Source organism: Arctopsyche grandis, chromosome 9 (genome assembly GCF_051622035.1).
Source record: "Arctopsyche grandis isolate Sample6627 chromosome 9, ASM5162203v2, whole genome shotgun sequence".
NCBI lineage: Eukaryota > Metazoa > Arthropoda > Insecta > Trichoptera > Hydropsychidae > Arctopsyche > Arctopsyche grandis.
Genome location: NC_135363.1, coordinates 2,929,580 through 2,952,704, shown reverse-complemented (window position 1 = coordinate 2,952,704; position 23,125 = coordinate 2,929,580). Strand labels below are relative to the sequence as shown.

Genomic DNA, 23,125 nt, shown 5'->3' with positions numbered 1-23,125 from the left:
AATGAAATATGCACTTGGCATGCAGGAATAGGTGGAATTGGTTCACTTTTATATTTTTTATTCACTTATTATTATAATAGTTATCAAAGCTGAATAAGTTTCATTAGTGCTAGTGTGTTAGGCAGAACGTTTTTATTATACGCTACAGTTGTTAGCCAGTCTATACAGGGCCCAACTTACCATATCTGCAAATGCGAAACAACACATCGTACTTTTTAAAATGCATTTAGGTTATCTTGTTGTATACTTGCGGATTGCTGTTGCAAGTTACAACTTATAGCACACTCGAACTACAGTGGCGTGCGCTGAAATTCTCTCTTTTTATCGTACAGCCTTACGTAATGTGCACGAGCAGGATACAAGAGGAACAGGCTGTTCCTCTTGTATTAAGTAAGGCTGTACGACAAAAAGAGAGAAAATTTCAGCCCACGCCACTGCCGAACTATTATATAATTCGGGGAAACAACGGGATAGCAGGTATAGTTTCAGTCCGCATAGAGCTAGATCTTTTATGATCTACGAGCTTTGCGACTGCCAGATGTATTTCTTCAAGGATGTTGAGTATTGATTGGTCATCGAAAGAACAATGTCCTAGATATGGGAATGGGGGTATAAACACTATGTTTTCACGAATGAACTTGAAAACGTTCAGTCTCTCTTGTCATCTGGTCCTGCTCAGAACTAAACGTTTTCGTTTTCTCTGTTTTTCTGGTTAATTTTTATTGTGATTAAAATTTTTACCCCAAATCACATAATATGATTTATACAAATGCTGATAACATTAATGAGCGGCCGATTTAAGTTAGCATACAGGCAGCCGAACTCCTAGGCGTGGCCCTGAGTCTATGTTTATATGTACATATGTACAGCTATTGGCCAAATGGATTTAAAAACTGTAATATTATTGAGAATGTTTTGTGTCTTCGATGGTACTCTTACTAAGTAATAACTAGTCACCGGAGCCTGAGGGGGCTGTGTATTGTTCAAAGGTTGTAAATGCACTGTTAAAGGTTTGCCGAACAATGGATAGCACTGTGACTAGTAATAACAATACATGATTGTTTTAGTTCAAGAGGTTAATAACTATACACTGGCTAATGACTGTAGCATTTCTTAAAACTATGGCAACATTGTAATATACATACATATATTTTGTCACAGGTAAGCAAAATATTTATATATAATACTTACACCAAAGGGAATCATTCAACTTGTATAACTATGGTGTAATGCCAGTTTAGCTCATTTGGCGAATATCTAGCCGGTATCTGGCGCTATAAAAGGTGACTGTCGACCGGTCATCGTCGACTGTAATTTATATAGTCTTAGACAGAGAGATGTTATAATAATAGAAGTGGCTTTAGGCGTTATATTGTTGTCAAATGACGATTGTCCACAGACATTCCTAAATAATTTTAGCATCAGTCGTATTTGATACTTGGTACTTGACGTATGTCTGATAAAACTTCTCTGTTTGTTTATATTACTCGCAAGATGGGCAAGTACATCGTTAACAATTGCACAATGCATTCAAAAACACACAATAATCAACATGGGATACATTTTTATAAGTAAATTGATCTGATTCTATTCCGTGCGTTGTAGCGTAGTTATGGAGACGTACCGTGTAATATTGACACAATTTATTTATTCGTAAGGGCCCTTCTATTATTATTACATTTTTCTGGGCACAGGCGACCCATTGGAAAATCTTCACACAGTGAGCGACTTTGAGTATAAATTACTGGTATAAATTGGTCGCCCGTCGACCGGTCGAGAGTGCGCAATAGACCTATGAGTGCAGAGAGATGTAATAAGAATAGAGGGGCCCTTACGAATAAATAATTGTTGACAATTTTACGTGGTACGTCTCTATACATACGCTACATCGAACAGAATACAATCGGATCAATTTACTTATAAAAATGTATCCCATGATGTTTATTGTGTGTTTTTGAATGTATTGTGCAATTTTTACCGATGCTTGCCCATCTTGCGAGTAATATAAACAAACAGAGAAGTTTTTATCGGGGGTTTAGTGCAAACGATCGACAAGCGCCAGAAAGACTGAACCACAGATTAACTGGATGGCTGCTTTAAACGCAATTCTCGACTTCACGAATGATAGATTGCACATGCACGACGACCCGCCCCTGGTAACTAATGATGAGCTCAAGCTAAAGTAGTATTAAAGTTGGTTGGTCAGTATGCACGCAGCCAATGTCATAGATAGAATTGTTGAAAAATCATCACAAGAGTACTTACAAGACCTTCAGTGACATTAAAGCTCAATCCTGCCTATATAAAGCTTCATACAAGCGTATTGGAAATTTGATGTCTAATGCCAAATCCATGCATGGGTCATTGACGAGGGTTTGGTGCATCCGATCGGAAATCGCCAGACAGACTGGACGACAGATAAACTGGATGGCAGCTTTAAACGCAATTCTCGTCTTCTCGAATGATAGATTACACATCAGATGACGAGTAACCTTTCGATGTGCACAGATGTAATTATTAAAATGGTAATTATTAAAATTGAGTTGGATCTTTCTGGCGAGTTTAATAAGGCAAAATTCAGAACTAAAGTATCAGAAGCACAGAACGTATACAGGGTAGGTATGTCGGGATTTTGGGTAGATTTCGCTCAGTGTAAGTGCAAGCAGTGCGCACGCATAAGGTATACGTACAGTTAATCTGTGGTTCAGTCTGTCTGGCGCTTGTCGATCGTTTGCACCGCATCGTTTTATCGGACATACGTCGAGCACCAAGCGACTGATGCTAAAATTATTTAGATCTGTCCGTGGACAACTGTCACTTGACAACAATATAACACCTAAAGCCACTTCTATTAATATTTCATTTCTCTGTATGTGTGATACAATTTTATATGTAGTATGTACGGTTATATATTGCCAGTGAGGCATACTGGCCAGCAATCTTTGTGCACCAATGGAAATGTTATTTATCAGCTCAGTGTGGCTTATTGAAAGCCATGGGCGCCAGCTTTCAGCCATGAAACAGCCAAATATTGTAATATTGCGTAGCATTATTTTTTCCCATTGGTTGCACAGATTGAATTACATTCGTTTGAAAGAGTATTAGCAAATTTTGAACTTTCGATGTGTTCGATGCATTCGTAACCACACGATGTGCATAAAAAAACAAGAAATTTAAGAACATTCAGGCAGCATACCATTTGTCACTATATAATAAATAAAGTTTTCAGCCAGTTTTAACAACGTACAGAAAAAAGGCATGCCTTACACATCTAAAATACAATAATAATAATTAGTACTGAAATATGCACACACGAGAACAATAGTAATCAGCATTTTAAATCTATCCACCAAAGAAGACATTGAAATGTCACAACACTGACAGCAGCTTGTTGACCACAGTTGGCAGGATCAAGACGACAAAATAGATGGTAGTAAATAAAAAAGTAAATTTCAAAATAAAAAGCAAAATTTAGGTAAATTCGGAAGGTTTGACATGAAAGTATTGTGCACAGGAAGGATGTGTTCATATAAAGGACATAAACTTGATACCTCTTCTTTGATACACTCACCAGTATGAAAATATTTATTCAATCAAATTAATTTCATATAAAATACTTAGACAATACAAATGACGAAATAAAATAAAAGTGATCAATTATTGGCCATATAGATTTTAAGGTTACAGAATAAGAATCCTGTGACTTCACTGTACATACTTTTATTCACTACTATCGTTTTATATAGTTCATATATTGTTTTAGTTCAAGTGGCTAATAAATATACACTGGCCAACAGTTGTATTTCCCCATCACATTTTTTTAATGAATATGCTCATATCAGTATTTGGACTAATCGGTAGCACGAAAACTCAGCGCACAACAATTCAGTGCACGGACAATTCAATGCAAAATCATTTTCTTCAAAAAGATTTAAATGCGTTTCGAAAAAAAATTACTCTATTGCAATTGTCGGCCATATCTATATAGTAATTTCATAAAATGCGAATAAATTTATTTGATAATATTATTTTTTGCACACCCAAGTTTAGAAACCATGAATACGTAGGATTTGAAAACATAATTTTCAGGGAAAAAATCGAAAACCAAAGCCCCTAATGACGATTTGCAACTTGGTTTAGAAACCCTGCATACGTTAGATTTTGGATAGCTAAAAGGTAAAATGTAAAAAACTTAACTGTCCGGTTTAAAAACCCGGCTTAAGAATAAATTTTTGCGGCCTTGGTTTAGAAACAATATTTGGCCGCACGCTGCCGTTCGTGTCACAGACGCATAGTGCGGTCAGACCTTTAGGCATATATTTTTTAACAAAAAACAAAAGAATAAAATGTCATTATATTTTTCAAAATGCAAAGATCTACCATTTTTTAAGCATGTATTATATAAACATGAATTTTGATTATTGAAATATTTTGACTTCTATGATAAGAATGAAAATATCATATTTGAAGAAAAAAATCGAATATTATTTTAGATTTATGTATATATGTATATAAAATAAAGAAAAAATGAATTTGTATGTTTATCCGGGGTAAAATCTATATGTATCAAGATATTGCATATCATTGAATTCGCCATGATCCCGGAAAGCTATTAAACACATGTGCAGGAACTTTTTAATATAAATTATCATCATAATTACGTTACTCTACAATGGGCTATATGAATCAATTTGTTATTTGACTTTAGCAGTTGAAAGTTATACCCAGCATCCCCTAAGCCAAAATCAGTTCTATGTTTTACCCGATTATGAATTTGGGCTTGGAAGATTGCCAGTATGACTGCTAGTGTTTCATTTATAATATGAGCAATTGAGGAGTGGATGGTGAGATTTCCCCAGAGAGAGAGAGAGAGAGAGAGTGAGAGAAAGAGAGTGTGTAACAATACCATACTGCTGAATGTATCACATGCATTTTAGAAGTTGAGCTCGGTAGAATTAGGGACAATGAGGATTTTTATATATATGTAATAGGCAAGACAAACTGGTACGGCTGCATCCTCCAATGTACTTACGATGATGCTTCGGAGCTAGATATGGAAGCAATGCTGGCGGCTCGAATAGACGGGCTCGGTGGTAGCACCTCCTGCGAGCGCTGGATGCAGCCGGCAGAAGCGCGCTTCCTGCCCGATGTGGGGGCACCGCCTAGTTCTAATATTACAAGCCATCTCAATCAATCAACCATACCATTATCTACTTAAAATCATTATGCATTCACTACATCAATACATCTATAATGAATCGTTTTTCAAAAAGCATTAACGTAACTCTCTTTTATAAGGTTAATAATAACTTGCACGTGGAAGTATATTTTCAACACAAATAAAATATAACGCATATCACTTATTTCAAACAAAACAATAATAATAATAATAATAATAATATATATATATATATATTTTTTTTTTTTTTGTATATATATATGTATGTATAAGAAAATTCTGAATCACAAATTCATGTATAATATGTATATATAAAATCCTATTGACTAAAGATATAAATCTAATTTATTACAAAATACTATGTAAAGAAATATAAAAGTAAAAATAATAATATTTCTATTATATATAAATGTATATTAAAACGTGTCACTTTTATTACTCTTATTTATATTTATAATAAAGCACATAAAATTCAAATCGTAGTAATTTAACATACAAACTTTCCAACACGTCGAATGTGAACACTATGCATTTTTATTTCATAATGATAATTTGATGCAGTATAATAAAACACTATTTAAATAATCTAAGTAAATATTATTACAAATTCACAGGCATGTATTGTTTATTCATAGTGATAAAACTACAATGAAAATATAATAAAAAGATCACAGTTGAATACTATTTATTAATTTTTTTTAATATTTGAGAATACTTAATATGTGTATAGAGTCAGTATATTTTTGTAATATGATGTAAGTGGATATTAATTAGTCCACAACTAAATGCTTTTTCAAAGCTACGTTTAAAAGCACAATTAAGTTACTATGTTTCAAAACCATGCAGTTTTCTTTAATTATATAAAGTTCTTGCTAATTACAAACAAAACAATTGTATAATATTTATATATAATATAATGTAGTATATAAAAAATAAATATTTAAATTAAAAAAGCTAATTTTTTCATTTTATATAAAATAAAAGGAACATAAAAAATGCATTTATCAATTTAAATTAAATAAAAAAATCCACTCCAACTACGAGAGTCAAAGTGCCAGTTTCGTTGGGTTGAAGTATAATATATAATATATAATATAATGCGATAAACAAGTACTAAGAAATTATCAATTTATTCTATTATATACAGTAGATGGTGATAATTGTTTCAGATAAGTTTAATTAAGCATAGATTGCTGTATACACAGGTCCATTTCATGTTATCGGCACTGTTGAGACTGAGATTCAACAGCTTCAGAATTGTATTGATGATATATTATGTAATAAGGTTGACGCTGATTTAAACTTACCGTATTGTACGCATTGCTGTATCAGATACAAATTGTATATTCTACTATCATAATATTAAAATGTTACCTTTTCTGATGGACAGACATGTACTGTACAGTAAGTATAAATTAGTCTTATCACTTACTATCTCTGAATAATGAAGATGTATTTGTATTTTCGTACAATATCGTATTATTTTGATTTTACTTTACATTTTGACGATTGATGATCTGAAGAGACGTCGACGAGTCAATTTCAAAGTTCATCGGTTTTAAATGGCGATTAATAATCACTGTCTCTCTCTACGCAATGTGAGTATTCATGTACGAGTCCATCTCAAATGCTCTTTGAATGAGGAAAGATGAGGATAAAGGATGAAAAAATATCAATGAATTGGGTGACATGTATGCACATTTTGTATAGTAACTTGCATTAACTTAAGCAATTTTGGCTATTTGTCTGTTTGATATGTTCAATAATCCCAGTATTTGACTGTATAATAGGTTTTTTTTTGGTTTTATGTATGGACCTGTCGCCGTCGGCCGAGCCTTCACCATCACTGGAGGCTGACGAGCCTCGTGATAGTCCTCCGGGTGGTCTGAGCTCACCAGGCACCACCTCTTCACTTCGATGAACCGTGAAAGAGCTCTTGCCCTTCTTGCCGAAACCTAATCTACGCTTTCGACCTATATGGTCAAATTATTGATTAATATTTTTAACAAATAATTAAAAAAATATATCAAATGTTAATAATTTATCGATTGAATTTATATTTAAATAAAACTTTATTGATTTTAATAGCCACACACTGTAGTATTAAGGGTCACATCTAAGGTAGTATGGATCGAGTGCAACAGGCTTTGATATTCAAATAAAAACGCGGCGGGATTCTAATAAAAGCTCGATTAAAAAGCTTTTGCTAATGCAGAATTAAAATGAAAAAAAATCTTAAGCGATTATAGTTTCACTTGATCAGTCTAATTATTGACTATTATGAGACTGGTTTTATTATATTAAATTTACTGTTTAAAATCTACACTTGTTCAATATAAGTCAAATTCTCCGATACAAAACACAAAACGACTTGAAAAAGTATTTCTAAAGAGAATTTTTGACTCTTTTTTCAATATATTAGAGTAAATCAAATATTAAATTCATACCTTGTTTCGATGTATTCTCCATGTTCCATATAAAATCGGATTCTTCAATCTCTTCATTGTTACTTGCAATTAACCTTTTGTTTGTCATCTGTTCAATACGTTTGGACAACCCAGTCAAAAACTAAGTTAACCAAAGATTTTTGACCTTCAAAGTCAGAACATTTGCACTATAATGTCTTGCAATTAGCAGGTACAGAAACTCTACCTGCTAAGTTACAAGCATTCCTGCAGATTATCTTTCTTTCATAAAAAAAAAAACATTCAATAGAATAGTGCAATGTATATGAATGTATGTATGTATTTCCTGTTGATTTAACAGGACGAAGAGAAAATTACAAATTTCAAAAAAGAGATGGGAGCCGATTCGTATGACGGAACCTGGAGAATTAATTGTAGCATATAATTAAGGCAGCAAGCAAAATAAATTGAACAAATATTAAAAAAAATAGCAAAATATTTTTTATCATCATTGTTCAGAGCGGGAGAGGATGTGCTTGGGATGATGCAAAAGGAAGAGCATTTCTTTCTTTTTCTCGATAATCCATTTTCGCTTTGATCAATTCGTAAATCAAAACAATACATTTTGATGCACAGTAAAACTTACATATATAACCTCAATTGAATACTTGCTTAAATATTGTATATTAATTATTTATTATTTAAAATACATAAATACCAATTTTTGTTAATTTTACTTCCAGAACAACCTTGCCATTTTTATCATTCAAAACTTTGAAGAGTTTCTAGTATATTAATAGCATTTCTGCATCCATTAAATCTTTCTTATACTTCACATTACAAGTGTTTATGAACAGTTTGAATTGAAAATTAATCCCAAATAGTATTCAACTTTAAAAACAGTTGTTGATTTTAGGAACAATATTTCTGTATATTCTCACTGCTATGGACCCTTGAGTTGTCTAATTTTATAAATAACATCAAATCTACATAAACATCATCTATAAATATATTTTTGATGTCAAGCAACTTGCATATTTATCAGTCTTCAAATATGACTTTCTCATCACTTAAATATAATTTAATTATTTTCTTAGAAACAAAAAGAAAAATCCTTATCAACCTAATATGTAGTATATAACAATTGCATATAGAAATTATAACAATTGTCACAAAACACTTTTCACATAACATTAATAACATGTTTTTAAATATTAATATTATTTGTATTTAATTATTCATTAGAGTTCGTAACGAGAACGACTTACCTGTAGCTGAAAGTTGTGACGTTGAATTACTCTTCTTTCCCATAGCACCAAAGTGTGCACTAGCCCGCAGCACACCAGGTTCTAGTTTATTATTAATGGGAGACACTTCGGAGGGACTTCGTCTACTTCTACTCGAAAGACCACTGTCCAGCTCGTGTAATCCTACAGCAGTATCGCTCAAACTACCATCTGAAAATGCATTCATCAAGTCAGTACTCATCGTAGTGATTATATCAAATTCATACCGGTAACTTTTATGTATTGGTATTGAACCAAGTATTTCGCACATATGTAGATATAGAATATACACAGATATGCCTTTACATACAAATTTCGTTGGAGATGTTGTCGCCATTAATTGAGGGGTGCGGGGGGTTTAACTAGCGGGGAAGTGGTGAAAAAAAGGTCGACGCAGCGATCGTCAGTGGTCAGCAACCAGTTTATGTACATATGTACATATGTACATGCACTGAAGTTTTATTTTATTGGACACTCTGCGTGACAGTAAACCAAACTAATAAAGCCATATTAAGAAAAAAATATTTAGCTATATACACACTATATTAAACTTCAAATGCATGTTACTATAATAAAACCATCATTAACTATTACAATATTTAAATATTAGTAACTTCCACAAGGATCAATTTTAAAGCTGACACTTTAATATTTAGTTCATTGTTTGTAGTTTTAAACTTAATGTCGATTTCTGAATTTCCTTCAGTGCCAACAAGATATACGTGTGCATTTAGAGACATCTGTGGCAGAGGTTGTCGACCGCTATTCAATCACTGCATACAACACTACATACATACATCGCGCCGATATTTCATTATATTGTTGCGTACGGGTGGGTGGAGGATCCAAGTAAAAGGCCAACGGTCGTTTCACATCATTTATTGATGATTAAGGAGATACACGCAGTGTCACTGCTAAGTCCAGAATGAATTATATCGCCTACGTACCGCCTTATAAAGGGTAGATCTCTCAGGACGCCTAATCTGTTTACCTGTTGTATAGTCACGTATTCGGATATGTATTTCCAAGACATTGGGTCTTCCCGTACTGATTCTGAGAACTAACTAATAACGGTCATTGTTTAGCCTAAATGCACTTAGAGTCCAGATATAATCTTTGGAAGTAAGTGCATGCATTTAGTTAACCGATAACAGATATCCGTTGGTCTAAGTACAATTCGCTCAATCCACGGCGTACGTAACAATATGTTCAAATACTACTATAATTGAAAACATTAATTGTAACACAATTTCACTGAATACGTTGGCAATTTCGAAAATCGTCAATCGACCTTCCGACTTAGAAGCTAACTAGCTACTGAGAGAGAGTGTGCATGATCTGTAATTTTTTTTGTTTGTGCATAGTCCAACAGGGTGATCGGCTTAGAGCGTAAGGGCCTATCTATGGTATTCTATATCTATGATTTCGCAGGTTATTTTGATGTATAAAAACTATATTAACATACCTGCTTTTTCATCTGGTGGAACATCAGCATTGCTCAGACTACGGGTAAATTGTGAACGGTGTCCATCTCTGCGTTCAGTTCTCGAACCATTACTTCCTCTTTCCCTCTGGTTTCCTCCACTGGATCCGTAGTCACTGGATTTTTTATTCGTGGTAGCAGATTTTGATGATTTTTTAGTTGAGTTTCCACGTTTGATTTGTTTTTTGACAGGTTTTTTCGGTCGGGTTGAATTTGCAGCGGCGGCGAGAGATTGGATGGTTTTCAGATGTGGTAAGCCAACGGATGAACGACGATTGTCAGATGAGGACAAAGCAAGAGAAACATCGGCATTATTAGCGGTATTACAAGCGGTGTCGTTAGCGTTACTGTCATCATTGACGGAGGGATTTTGCTGTTTTTTAATAATGGAAGGACGAGATTCTATGCTTTTGGAATTTACTTTAGAAGTTTTCTGAATTGGGGATGAAAGAGTTTTACTATCGTAAATGGAATAATCAAAGTAAGTCGGCTTTTCATTTATGCTGACAGAGTTGACTCTTTTAATCTTTTCAGTTTTTTCCGGCGTCGAATTTACAGAGCTGTTCGGCTTCGTAGCATTTTTTTCACCATTACATTTCAGGTTTATGTTTTGTTTGTGATCATTTGCATCATTGTCAGCTAAAAATACGTCATCGGAACTCTCATCGAATGAATTACTTTGATTCGGTTTTACTTTGCTGTTATGGCAGTTGTCTCCGTTGTCAAAATTTAGCGACAGTGACTGAGAAGTGATTGAACATCTTGGAGAGTTGCATTTGAGGAATACATCTGGTACACTTAATCTACTTTCGTTTTTTTGGAATTCATCACAATCGCTCAAAGGTTTGTCAGCATCAGTTTCATTATTAGTATCTGTAATTTCACTCAGGCTTGAGCATGAAATGCTGGACTTTTTCGGTTCGTTTTCATTGACATGATCCAATTTGAAATCATTTTCACTGTCTTCTAGTAAGATTTGTTTTCTTTCTAGAGTTGATTTCTCTATGAATTCCGATCTGACTTCATCTATGATGGATTTTATAGAATCAGTACTATTAAACTGTTCTCTATAGTTATTTTGAACATCAGATTTCGGTTTTTCGGAAAGCCCTCTTTCATTAGCAATTTCATCAGCTTCTTCTTTTGGTTTTTCTTCATCAGACTTATCTAAACTACGACTGTCAAAGCTCGACAAATGAATTTCAGTCTCAGCACCACTACATTCACTGTCGTATCCAAAGTAAGAATTGTGTCTATTGCTTGAATTGTGCGGTTCTTCCATACTTTCTTGATCTTTAGACATATTTTGATCGTTTTCATTGATCTTTTCAACTTCTTTAATATCATCTTCTATAGCTCCATCAAATGAATCTTTGTTATTTTCAACTTCGTTCGGAGCTGGTTCAGAGTTTCTACTTTCTATTTTAAGTCTATTTAAATTCAAACATAAACTGGATCCTTTAGAAACCCAACCACTGTCAGAATCATACGAAATATCTATAATGCGATCTTCTGAAATGAAAATATGACTACGCAAATCAATCAGCTTTGATTCAAATGCACTCTCTTTAGTTTGACATAGATCACAGTTGAACTTTTGTTTATTTTCAATAATTATATTGTTAATATTTATGAATTCACTCGGCGATTGATCAACGCTGAGTTGATGGATCATACTACTTAAGGCATCGGTATTTTTATCTAAATCGCTGATTTCTTCGTTAGAATTCTGTGAAATATCATTCTGTGACTTAGAAATTGAATTGGATCCATTAAGAGTTGAATTTTGTTTACTATACCTTGTCAAATCCAAACTATGGTTTGACGGTATGTTATTTTTCAACTTTGCCTTGCTTGACATTTTCCCTTTGCTAAGATTTAAATTGAATATATATTCATTTTTATTTTCTATTAGTTTATAATCATTTGTGAAGATTGGTAACATTTCACTGTCGCTGCTTTGATCACTTGGAGATTCTCTACCGGTTGCACTCATACTTCTCGTTAAATAGTATTTTCTAGTGCGTTCTCTCAATGTGGTACTCGATCGACTGCGATTCAGTTTCACTTTGCGAGGTTTTTTGCTTTGATTCTTTTCGAAAGCAAATTTATCTTCATTACTGATTTTGTTTTGAACTATTTGTCTAATATGGTCAGGTATATCTATAGGCGGTAGTTGCCTGGCATTTACAACATAATTGGAAATGGGAGGGTTTGACATGTCAATACTGGAATTAGGGAACGTATTTACATTCTGGGACTTATCGCTGTAAATTATGAAAACGACCACTTAGTTATTTTCATATTTGAAATATTGATAAAATTCATATTATATACATATAATATAATATAAGAATAGAACAACCATTGTTTTGATATGAATGCAGTTTCGACGAATTAAATTTAGACACAATTGTGCAAAAAGTTATCCAACCTGATAACTGGAACTATGGCAAAAAATCAAACTTTTGAGATTTAATATTCCGTTAGTCACATACATTATTAACAAACTAACCAGTAGATTCTATGACAGAATCACTAATAACCATACTAACACACTTGTGAAGAGTATAAACACAGATTACCTAAACATCAGCTGCTTAAGATCGTTGACTTTAGAGAGTCTTTAGTTAATATTATGTATAAGATGTATTATGAGCATTTATAAGAAGTGTAAATAGGTTTTTGAACTCTTTTTCCTATTATGCTGTACATTAATATTTGCAAAATGAGCTTTTACAATGCTATATAGAAGATAAATTAAAAAAAGGGAAATATATACAAAAAAAAACCACTTTTATATTAAAGAAATATGAACGAAGTTGATAAGTTTGTATCTACATATATGTATATATCATATTTTTTTAATATATTAGTTTAGGTTGTATGTAAAAATTATATATGTAAATATGTACAATTATTTTAGCATTTCTAATAAAAGTTGTCTTTCATGCTGTGAAGTTTTTTTATATAAACATTGTATGAATCTCTAATATATGTATAAATTGAAGATAATAAGACGTCAAGATGGTCATCATAGAACTATCAAAATCGATTGAAATTTTTATCGTTGACCAAACTACGCAAAATAACAAAGTTTCAAAACGATCGGAAGATTGTAGGAATTTCAGCTCAATCGTTTGCGAAGTGAAACACAAAAGAGTTTGTGTGTTTTGTTTTTTGTCCTACTAATTTTAATATCCTTAAATCTAACCAGAAGAATATCTAAAACGATTTTAAAACAGCGACTGAATTTTCCAACATTTACCAAAAATTTAAACCAAAGACTTAATCTGATCTTATACATTGTTCAACTTCTCATACAACGAATACCTGTTTGATGTTAAAAAATATACTCACTGCAAATGGGAATGCGAATGATGGGAATGATGAGTGGCATGAGGTCGTTCACTCTGTGTGGAAAAAGCGCTGCTGGTAACAGACGCCACGCTTTCCATATCTGAATCCAGAGGATCTGATAGGACGGCGGACGTGACTGTGGTCGGTGGAGCTCGAGCTCTTCTCCCTCTCCCTCCTGATCTTGCTCCGGCTAATTCTGAATCACTCAGGCCGGTGTAGTGTCGTTCCCAGCCTACAATACATATGGTTGATTGAAATTTTTGATTGAAGAATCTATAATAAGGTATTATAATATGTATGTTGTATAGCTACATGAAATACCTCCAGCTCCTGTGCTGCGGTAAGTATGTGTGGCACTGCGGTGTTGAATTCCTTGATGTCTATCGTTTCTTTCTCCTCTGTCGTCAATATCTTGTCCCGTCCAAATACGTTCTTTCAGAGCTCTTTGCATTGTCTGGATTTGAAAAAAAAAACACTTTAAAATCCAATACATCTATAATATGGGTTTAGTGCAAACGATCGACAAGCGCCAGACAGACTGAACCACAGATTAACTGGATGGCTGCTTTAAACGCAATTCTCGTCTTCTCGAATGATAGATTGCACATCGGATGACGAGTAACCTTTCGATGTGCACAGATGCAATTATTAAAATGGTAATAATTAAAATTGAGTTGGATCTTTCTGGCGAGTTTAATAAGGCAAAATTCGGAACTAAAGTATCAGAAGCACAGAACGTATACAGGGTAGGTGTATGTCGGGACTTCGGGTAGATTTCGCTTAGTGTAAGTGCGAGCAGTGCGCACGCATAAGGTACACGTGTCGTTAATCTGTGGTTCAGTCTATCTGGCGCTTATCGATCGTTTGCACCGCATCGCTATAATATTATAATATACATTCTATCTAAAATACTACAATATAAAATGCAAAGTGGAATAAAACTTTTAGCATGGAACTATAAAGCAAATATTTATATTTTTATTACACTTTGCAGCAAATTGGTAGATTATTATTTTTCATATAGTCAATACATTATTAGACGGAAAACTCCTGCTTTTATAATGTTTAATAAAGGAGGTAAGTAAAAATATCAGATTTCAGACTCAACTTGAATGTTGATTAATAATGTTTTTAGTTGATAAAACTATATATGAATAATATACTAGGAAACAGTGCCACTGTGGCGGTTGATAGTCATAAACAGAAGCTCACAAACAGGTGTAAGCGTCATTAATCAAATTCTAATGGAATTACCATACTAACACACTTGTGAAGAGTCTCGGTGATTACAACAAAATGTCTATACCCTTCAGGTATAGCACACAGATTACCTAAACACAATCTGCTTTAGGTCATCGACTTTAGAGAGTCTTTAATTAATATTATGTATTATATGTATTATGAGCATTTATAAGGATTGTAAATAGGTTTTGGAGCTCTTTTTCCTATTATGCTGTAGATTAACATTAGAATAATATAATACTATGATTACTAACCAAATTAAATTAAATTGTAAAATAGAAAATGATCAGTAGATCAGTAGCTATTAAAATAGATATAAGATGTATTGTGAACATAATTTCGTAATAATAAAAAGCATTTAAAAATCAAAAAATTCTAATGGAAGTTAAATTTATCATAGGATTTATTGAGTCTGACATTATCTAAGCAATGGAATTGATCTGTTACATATTTTATCGTTTAATTTGACAATTGTTGTATGCATTATACTTTTTTTCTCACAAAGAAGTCGTCACATATAACCAAAGTATCTGCATATTTAACAAACAAAAGTATTAATATTCAAGCTATTTTAAAGAGTCAATAAAATAAATCTTAAAACCCTGAACATAAAGCCTCCCAAAAAATTTAGTCTGAAAAACCATTCTGTTGGAGAACGAGGCGGTTGTCTAGGTAAGGTCAGAATATGTAAGTATGTGTTGTTAATTTTAATAGGAAGCCTTTATTTTTATTGAAAATTCATCTTGAGGTAAATTTGAAGAATAACTATATAAGCTAAAGTATGTAAGCTGGTTAAAGTTTTACAAACAAAAATTCCAAAATACACTAATTGCCGAGTTATATAATTTAGTAAATCATCTATAATACATATATATCTACATATAAACGAGTTATAATTGCTAATCAATACATCTGCAACGTTTGAAATAGAGTTTTAAATAAATTACTTGAGGTATTTGTGGTAATTGTCTCTTTTTTGGACTTCCAGTCGGCGTAGCGGTCGCCGACCTCGACTGAAATCGAGGAGGATATTGAGTTGGAATAGTTGTACCCTGTCCATTTCCATACATGAAATCTGAAAAAAGAGTTTCACACAATCAACAAAATTACCAATGTAATACACGCATATAGAATTAAAATAGCATTCGTAGAAAAATGTTGTATTCAAATAGCGACATATATGAGAAAAAGTGAAACCGTTTTACGCGAGTGAGATTAAATTTAGTCCAATAGGCATCGGATCCCATGATAAACTAAATTCGGATCGTGCTCAACGTATGGAACCTTGTAGGGAAATAATTTTTGGCAAGATACCAAAGGAGCGTTTTGCCAAATTCGTAACCTACATAAAATGATAAATATCTGCTTTTGAGAAAAACAAAATTCAATGCGGACACATACAAGGTCATGAATCTTTTTTTAAGTGCCAATTCGAAAATGGGGTTAAATAAAAAGACACATTTATAAACCTTTATATACTCAAACTATGTATGTACATAATTCAATATTAGAATGTCTTAGAATAAACAGTACCAAACTTTAAAGATAAATGAATACTCCGAGACATAACCAGACATTTAAGTGCTGGCAATCTCAATAGACATACTAGCTTAATATTAACAGAGTTTGCCACTTTCTTTCCTATATTCATTTAATAAAATCGTAATTGATTCAATCCTATCGTTTCACTTTGTCATTCTCACAATTTCATAACTAAATACATATGTGTGCCTGAGTAAATTTTTAAACTTACATTAAATAAAATCAACAAGCATTGAAGTACGTATATTAAAAGGTTGTGGCTATTTGCAGGTACTATATCTGCAAATTTTTTGGCTATTTGCAGGTTCTATATCTGCGAATTATTGGCTATTTGCAGGTACTATATCTGCGACAGAAAGAAACGCCTGTCGCAGATATAGTACCTGCAAATAGCCAATAATTCGCAGATATAGTACCTGCAAATAGCCACAACCATATTAAAAACAATTAAAAATAAACCCCCTAAACTTTCATTTGTACATGAATTTTACATCCGAATTCAAAAGCTAAATATCCATATGTGTTATGATATTAATATTCTTCATATATAGAAGTTTAGTACAAAAATAATCTACAATGGGATTGATAAACTCGAGGATAGTGACTACTGATACATTGAGGAGTGAAAACTTAGCCCAAGTTGAAATTGGGATCCAGTGGATGCGACTTGCACAGAATGGGAATGTTTGGAGATATGTCTGTATGTATGTTAGTTAACGTTTATCGGCTATAGATGATGGTGATAATAATAATGATAAATATATATTTTAATAATTCGTTAGAAATATTCAATTTAAGTTATCGTTCATGATAGATATTACTTATGTAGATTTGAAATTTTTAAGAAGTTTAAAAATATTTTAAGATAAAATTGAGAAGTGCAAATTTACAATATAGAAAGACCAGATAAGAAAAAATTAAATATAATATATATATGGAAATATGTATAATAAAGGTAAGTTTTAAATATATATATGTATATAATATATGAATATAATTTTAATAATCAATGAAGAATAATATATTTGTGTGTTGTATAATATATATATATTAATTAAAATTTGTATCAGTCTACTTGGATTACGCGAACTTATCAATAATTAAGATTGGATTTAAACCGTTTACATATATAATATTATTTTATTTTCAATTGTAATATATAATACTCAATGGTAAAAAAAAAAAATATAATCTACTGCCATTATTATTTTTCAATTTTTACTTTCATATGTATTTCTTGTTTCAAATAAATTATTTCTTGTTACTACATTATTAATGCATATTTTAATATCAATCTAATTATGTACAATGAAATTTGTTTTCATATTTAATTGTAAAATACTTCAAAAAGAGGTATATATAAATATCGTTGAAATATGTATAGTAAATTTTGAAAATATATCTCAGAATCTGATCTGATCGCTTGTTTTAAAACTATGAAATATTATTTTTGTAATTTTTCAATCGCTTTTATATATTTTTTTTAATATATATATAGGTATAATATATAAAAATAAAATGTTCATACATGTTATATAAAAATAAAAAATATTTATAGATATTTAGAAGAAGAAGGGTGGGGGTGGGTGACCCACTAATTATTGTGCATATAAAAAAAATTGTGATGAAGAGAATAGAGCATATTGGTGCAGTGGAATCATAGGTGAGCAAATGATAACATGCAACACTAACATCAACAAGTATCATAACTTAAGAGTATAAAGTAATAATTAAAGATTAGATAATCAATGGAAACTTATGTTTGTAGCATAAAATCCACACACAAAAGAGTATTGCGGATGAAATTTATGAAAAATTATCCTAACCTTAAATAAAAACAAAATATATAAATAGTTGACTCCATATAAAAATACAACATCTCGTTTTGTATAAGATTTTTTATAGTATTTTATATACAAAAATATAAAACAAATAATTTTCATTGATTTCATGATTTATTATAACGAGCTTTAAAGTTATATGGAGTGTTATAAGTTTATTTTGTATATTTTTATATAAAAAGTTCAAATCATAAGTATAATCTTTCAGCCTTTCTTTAAATGTTGAAACAGATATGACTGAAATAATTCATATCAAAATTACTAAAACTAAGAAAAAAACACCACACGTTTAACCTGAAATATAAAACGTTATCTGAAATAGCACATACATACATATTTCAATATTTTTTCACCACCTCTGAAATACATCAACTAAAACATGTCAGATTAGTTTAACAAATCAGTCAAATAAATCATCATTTATTTTTATACGTAATGTTATAAATATACCTGCATATCTAGATGAACTTTCCGGAGGTGATAAACTCCGATGGTCAGAATGTCGAGGACTTTTCGAACGTGAACGATTATACGACAAGTGCTGGTAATGTTCACCGGGAGCTGCCGAGTGAGACCTCTGACCCAACATAGCACCATTCTGTAAATTTGTCATTCTAGCATTTGTAAGTTAAAAATGATATAAGATACACAATCACACAAGCTTAGGTTCAAAATTTTAATTAAGTACACAGTTAACTTTTACAAAATAAAGTTATTATAATAGTATATTTAATGAGAGAGAGACCTCATTTATTGACCATTTGGATTTTGAGCCTAAAAATCAAACACTGCTGTCGATTAGTAATCAACAAGAGCACAGCTGTGCACGTTTAATAGCCTTAAAATCCAAACAACCAACTACTATAGACCAGATCACAAGTTAAAAGTTAAGACGAGAACATCATACCCTCCTATAACTACTGGAATACGAATTGGGCTTTGTGTCTTTAGACATAATGGTGGTTCTTTGTCTCCCCTGTGGTGACATATCGCGTCTACTCCTTCGTCCAAACTCCAGCTCCATCTAAAATAGTCCAAAACCTTGTTGAATCAAGTGAGATGATTCCTATTCTACTATTTATTCGATTCGATTCGAGAGCCAAATCAACGGATTCATATGTTTTCAGGTTTGAAGATATATAACGGTGTTAAAGATCATTAATCTTTTAGAACAGTCAATGGTTGATAGTTTAGCTTTGCATACCAGCACATACAATTTCAAAGATTAGTAATTCTACGTATGTACATACTACGTATATTATTATAGACATTTTATGGCACATAATCATTTCACAACTGATATCTGGATCTTTGGAATATAATAAGGTTGTGGCTATTTGCAGGTACTATATATGCAAATTATTGGCTATTTGCAGGTACTATATCTGCGAATTATTGGCTATTTGTAGGTACTATATCTGCGACAGGCGCAAAGCCTTCTGCGCTTGCGCGTGAACTGTCACTGTCAGCGTGTTTAATGTTAAAATTTTGTTTTAAACCTCTCAAAATTTAGTTCGAACTCGTAAAGTGACGTAGAGTAAAAAATATAATCCAATTTAGTTAATATTATTAATTGTTAGAAGATTATTATCATATACAACGTATAATACCTACATACAAGTACAAGCCACGCACTAGCTAAATAAATCTATTATAATAACGTGCGAAATTTATTTGCCTCATGTATAATGAACGATTGATTAAACAAGTCTAGCATAGATTAAATGTAAGAAATTATAATTGGATTATAAGTTCACGCAGAAGGCTTTGCGCCTGTCGCAAATATAGTACCTGCAAATAGTCAATAATTCGCAGATATGGTACCTGCAAATAGCCACAACCATATAATAAAACAGTTATTAGAAATGTTAGAAGGTTTATTGACTAGCAAATTTGGTGACAGTTGAATCACAGGTGTTGCAAATGAGCGAGATTGATACCCTTAGCTTGCACAGAGCACCAATTATCAGTTATGAAACCACTAAATACCATAATGTGAAACTAAAAACGCAGTCTTATTATACAATAATAGTTGTATTGGTTAATACATCGGCATGTTTATTTATTTTGCAGATAATATTCATGAAATACCTCGGCTGGAGGAGGACTCGAACTAGAGCCGAGGCTTGATATACTAGCTCCGTCAGCTATTCTACGATCTCTAGGCGCACCAGTCATAGCATCACAACATTCCAATTCGCATTCTGACATCGTATCAGAATCGGAAAGCCGAGACGTGGATGTCGATGGTGGCGAAAGGTGGTCAGTGGGTGTGATGGCCGACTCCATGTCAATCATATCGTGGTGATCGCCGCGAAATCGCTTAAATGACAATCGGAAAATGCATTCCTTAATCGAACGTGTACATACATGCATATATATATAATATGAATTTAATATTGTTTTGATGCATACGTGTGCAGGCAGCACTTCCTCGTGTGAAGTCAAGTAATACCATTCCGGCTCATCGTTGAGCGGCATCAAGCTAATTTCTAATACTATTTCACCTAAAAAGTCGTTGGGTCCGTGACGATTCAGATCCCAAACGGTTACCTAAAATTGTATCAATATGTGTTATGTATATATACCCTAACCTGAAGGAAACATAACCCATTAAAAGTTTCAGGTATTTGTTTACTTAACGACTGGTAGTTAGTAGTTAGGCTAGATAATCATAAATAATAATAAAATTGTATTATATTATATTTTGGATTCAAAACAATCAGCTTTTTGCCATTTTTTGGTTTGTATACGTTGTTCACAAGAAACATGAGCCATGGGAATATTAAACAATAAATTAAATTCTAGTAAAGTAAATAGGTTTTTGAGCTCTTTTTCCTATTATGCTGTAAATTAACTTTAGAATAATATAATACTATGATTACTAACCAAATAAAAAAAAATTGTAAAATAGAAAATGATTAGTAGATCAGTAGCTATTAAAATAGATATAAGATGTTTTGTGAACATAATTTCGTAATAATAAAAAGCATTTAAAAATCAAAATTCTAGTAATAGAATAGTTCAATTTTAATATTCTAAAAGTTTAATTTCAATAATAGGCAAATTATGACAATTAATACATGTGTATACAATTTGGTTGAATCGAATTTGAATTTAGATAATATTTTTAAATAATATATGAATTTTAATCATATGATGTTTTCACCATCAAAAGTTGTTTATACTTAAGTATAGATAAACTAATTTTTAATCCCAGTACAATAGTTCAGACGTTTATTAAATGATCATAATTTATTAACTAGCAAATAGACTAGTATATGGCATATAATATTTTGAAAAGAGTGGTCACGGGTTCAAATCCCATTGGTTTCTATTGGCCAGACCTTGGATCTGTGACTCCAGGTCGATCGTTTCCTATCAGAGTTTGCCAATTTATCTGATTTTCATTGAAGCGGTTCAAAAAAATTGGCAACCTAAAATTTTCTCGCAAAATTTCGAGTTTTCAGCAATCTCGAATTTCGCTAATTTGTATAAAATGCTGCAAATTTACAAATTTGACCATAAATATCTCTGTGGATATGTATTTATGTAATTTGTATAATACTAATAATATTTGTATCAAATGTATAATGTTCCTGGCCAGGAAGGCGCATTGGGGTTACCTGTTAGGCCTTCCTGGTATAAATTAAAGATAATATAAGAAAAATACCACATCGAAGGTGTAATTCTAACCAGTACTAGCCCCCATCCATTAAATAAACGAATACTAAGAATGCAACTCACTTCTAACATCCGTTGTTTCAAATCCAATCTTTTGATGCTCGAATACACGAACATTTGATTCCAATGCGGATCGTTTGTATTTGCTAATGTTTTGGTCCGTCGTTTTGATTTCTCGCTACGATCCGGCAACAGGAATATTTTAGCATATGGACATCTTGGTTGGCCATTGGCTCTCGGTACGAGTCCAACGGCACAGACCATCGTCACAACCAACTGAAGAGCGGACGCGTCGTATCCAAGCTTAACCTTTTGATTAATTATTCACAAACAATTATAAAGTCGAACCGTACTGAGTTCAAGGGTAATTGGATCGAGGATTGTACCTGAAGACGACCACCGACGTTCGGATTGTTGGGAAATTGCCGCGGCTGACGCACACCGGACCGGGATCCGGAGTGAACGTCCGGAGAACCCGGAGATGTTACTAATACAGATGGTTTATCATAGCTGCACACTCCTTCCGTATACACATCTAAATGGAAACACATCAACGGCGATAAGTATTAGGTTTTTAATTAAGCGTATACTCATGTCAAGTTTACACCACATATGAGCTGGAATTGTCATTTTTATAATCTATATTTAAACGCCCCTGTCGCAAAAGAGTATGTAAAAACACATACAAGTCACTATTTGAAGAGTTGACTCCATTGAGAAAGACGGATTTAAGAATTGACTAATTTGAAACACAGATTATACGTATGTGTATTTGAATTGATTTTCAAAAGAAAACTAACTTGAAGTATTGAAATTAATCATTTAATTATTTAATGAAGAATTAATAAGCAAAATTGATGTTTGTCACAATTTAACAATATTTCATATTTAACATGTATATTTTAAATGGTGAGATTCTATCTAAGTACATATCTAGTTTATATAGTCTACATAAAAAAAGACAACAAAATCTAATTCGCTATTGTTCTAATAATATATATAATAAAAATTATAATATTTAGTGTGCAAAAATATTTGAGTTTGAGTTCAACGTGCTTTCCGTGAAGTTGTTGCTCCCTTAAAAATATAGATGTAATATGTAT

At 32.3% G+C, this 23,125-nt stretch overlaps 1 protein-coding gene across 1 annotated transcript in view; it reads right to left on the bottom strand.

Moving 5' to 3' along the window:
• Positions 1-23,125, bottom strand: part of Rim (Rab3 interacting molecule) — a 70,662-nt gene that overhangs the window by 5,423 nt on the left and 42,114 nt on the right. The window contains exons 11-28 of the mRNA XM_077438714.1: positions 22,409-22,557; positions 22,086-22,331; positions 20,754-20,891; positions 20,528-20,660; positions 20,430-20,476; positions 20,328-20,339; positions 20,163-20,222; positions 19,246-19,362; positions 18,789-18,936; positions 18,695-18,710; positions 18,601-18,605; positions 16,839-16,880; positions 15,904-16,030; positions 14,035-14,177; positions 13,714-13,945; positions 10,336-12,620; positions 8,853-9,041; positions 6,996-7,152 (exon numbers count right to left, since the gene is read on the bottom strand). Of these exons, the coding sequence (XP_077294840.1) occupies positions 6,996-7,152; positions 8,853-9,041; positions 10,336-12,620; positions 13,714-13,945; positions 14,035-14,177; positions 15,904-16,030; positions 16,839-16,880; positions 18,601-18,605; positions 18,695-18,710; positions 18,789-18,936; positions 19,246-19,362; positions 20,163-20,222; positions 20,328-20,339; positions 20,430-20,476; positions 20,528-20,660; positions 20,754-20,891; positions 22,086-22,331; positions 22,409-22,557 (4,246 nt within the window). The remainder of the gene's footprint in view (positions 1-6,995; positions 7,153-8,852; positions 9,042-10,335; positions 12,621-13,713; positions 13,946-14,034; positions 14,178-15,903; positions 16,031-16,838; positions 16,881-18,600; positions 18,606-18,694; positions 18,711-18,788; positions 18,937-19,245; positions 19,363-20,162; positions 20,223-20,327; positions 20,340-20,429; positions 20,477-20,527; positions 20,661-20,753; positions 20,892-22,085; positions 22,332-22,408; positions 22,558-23,125) is intronic.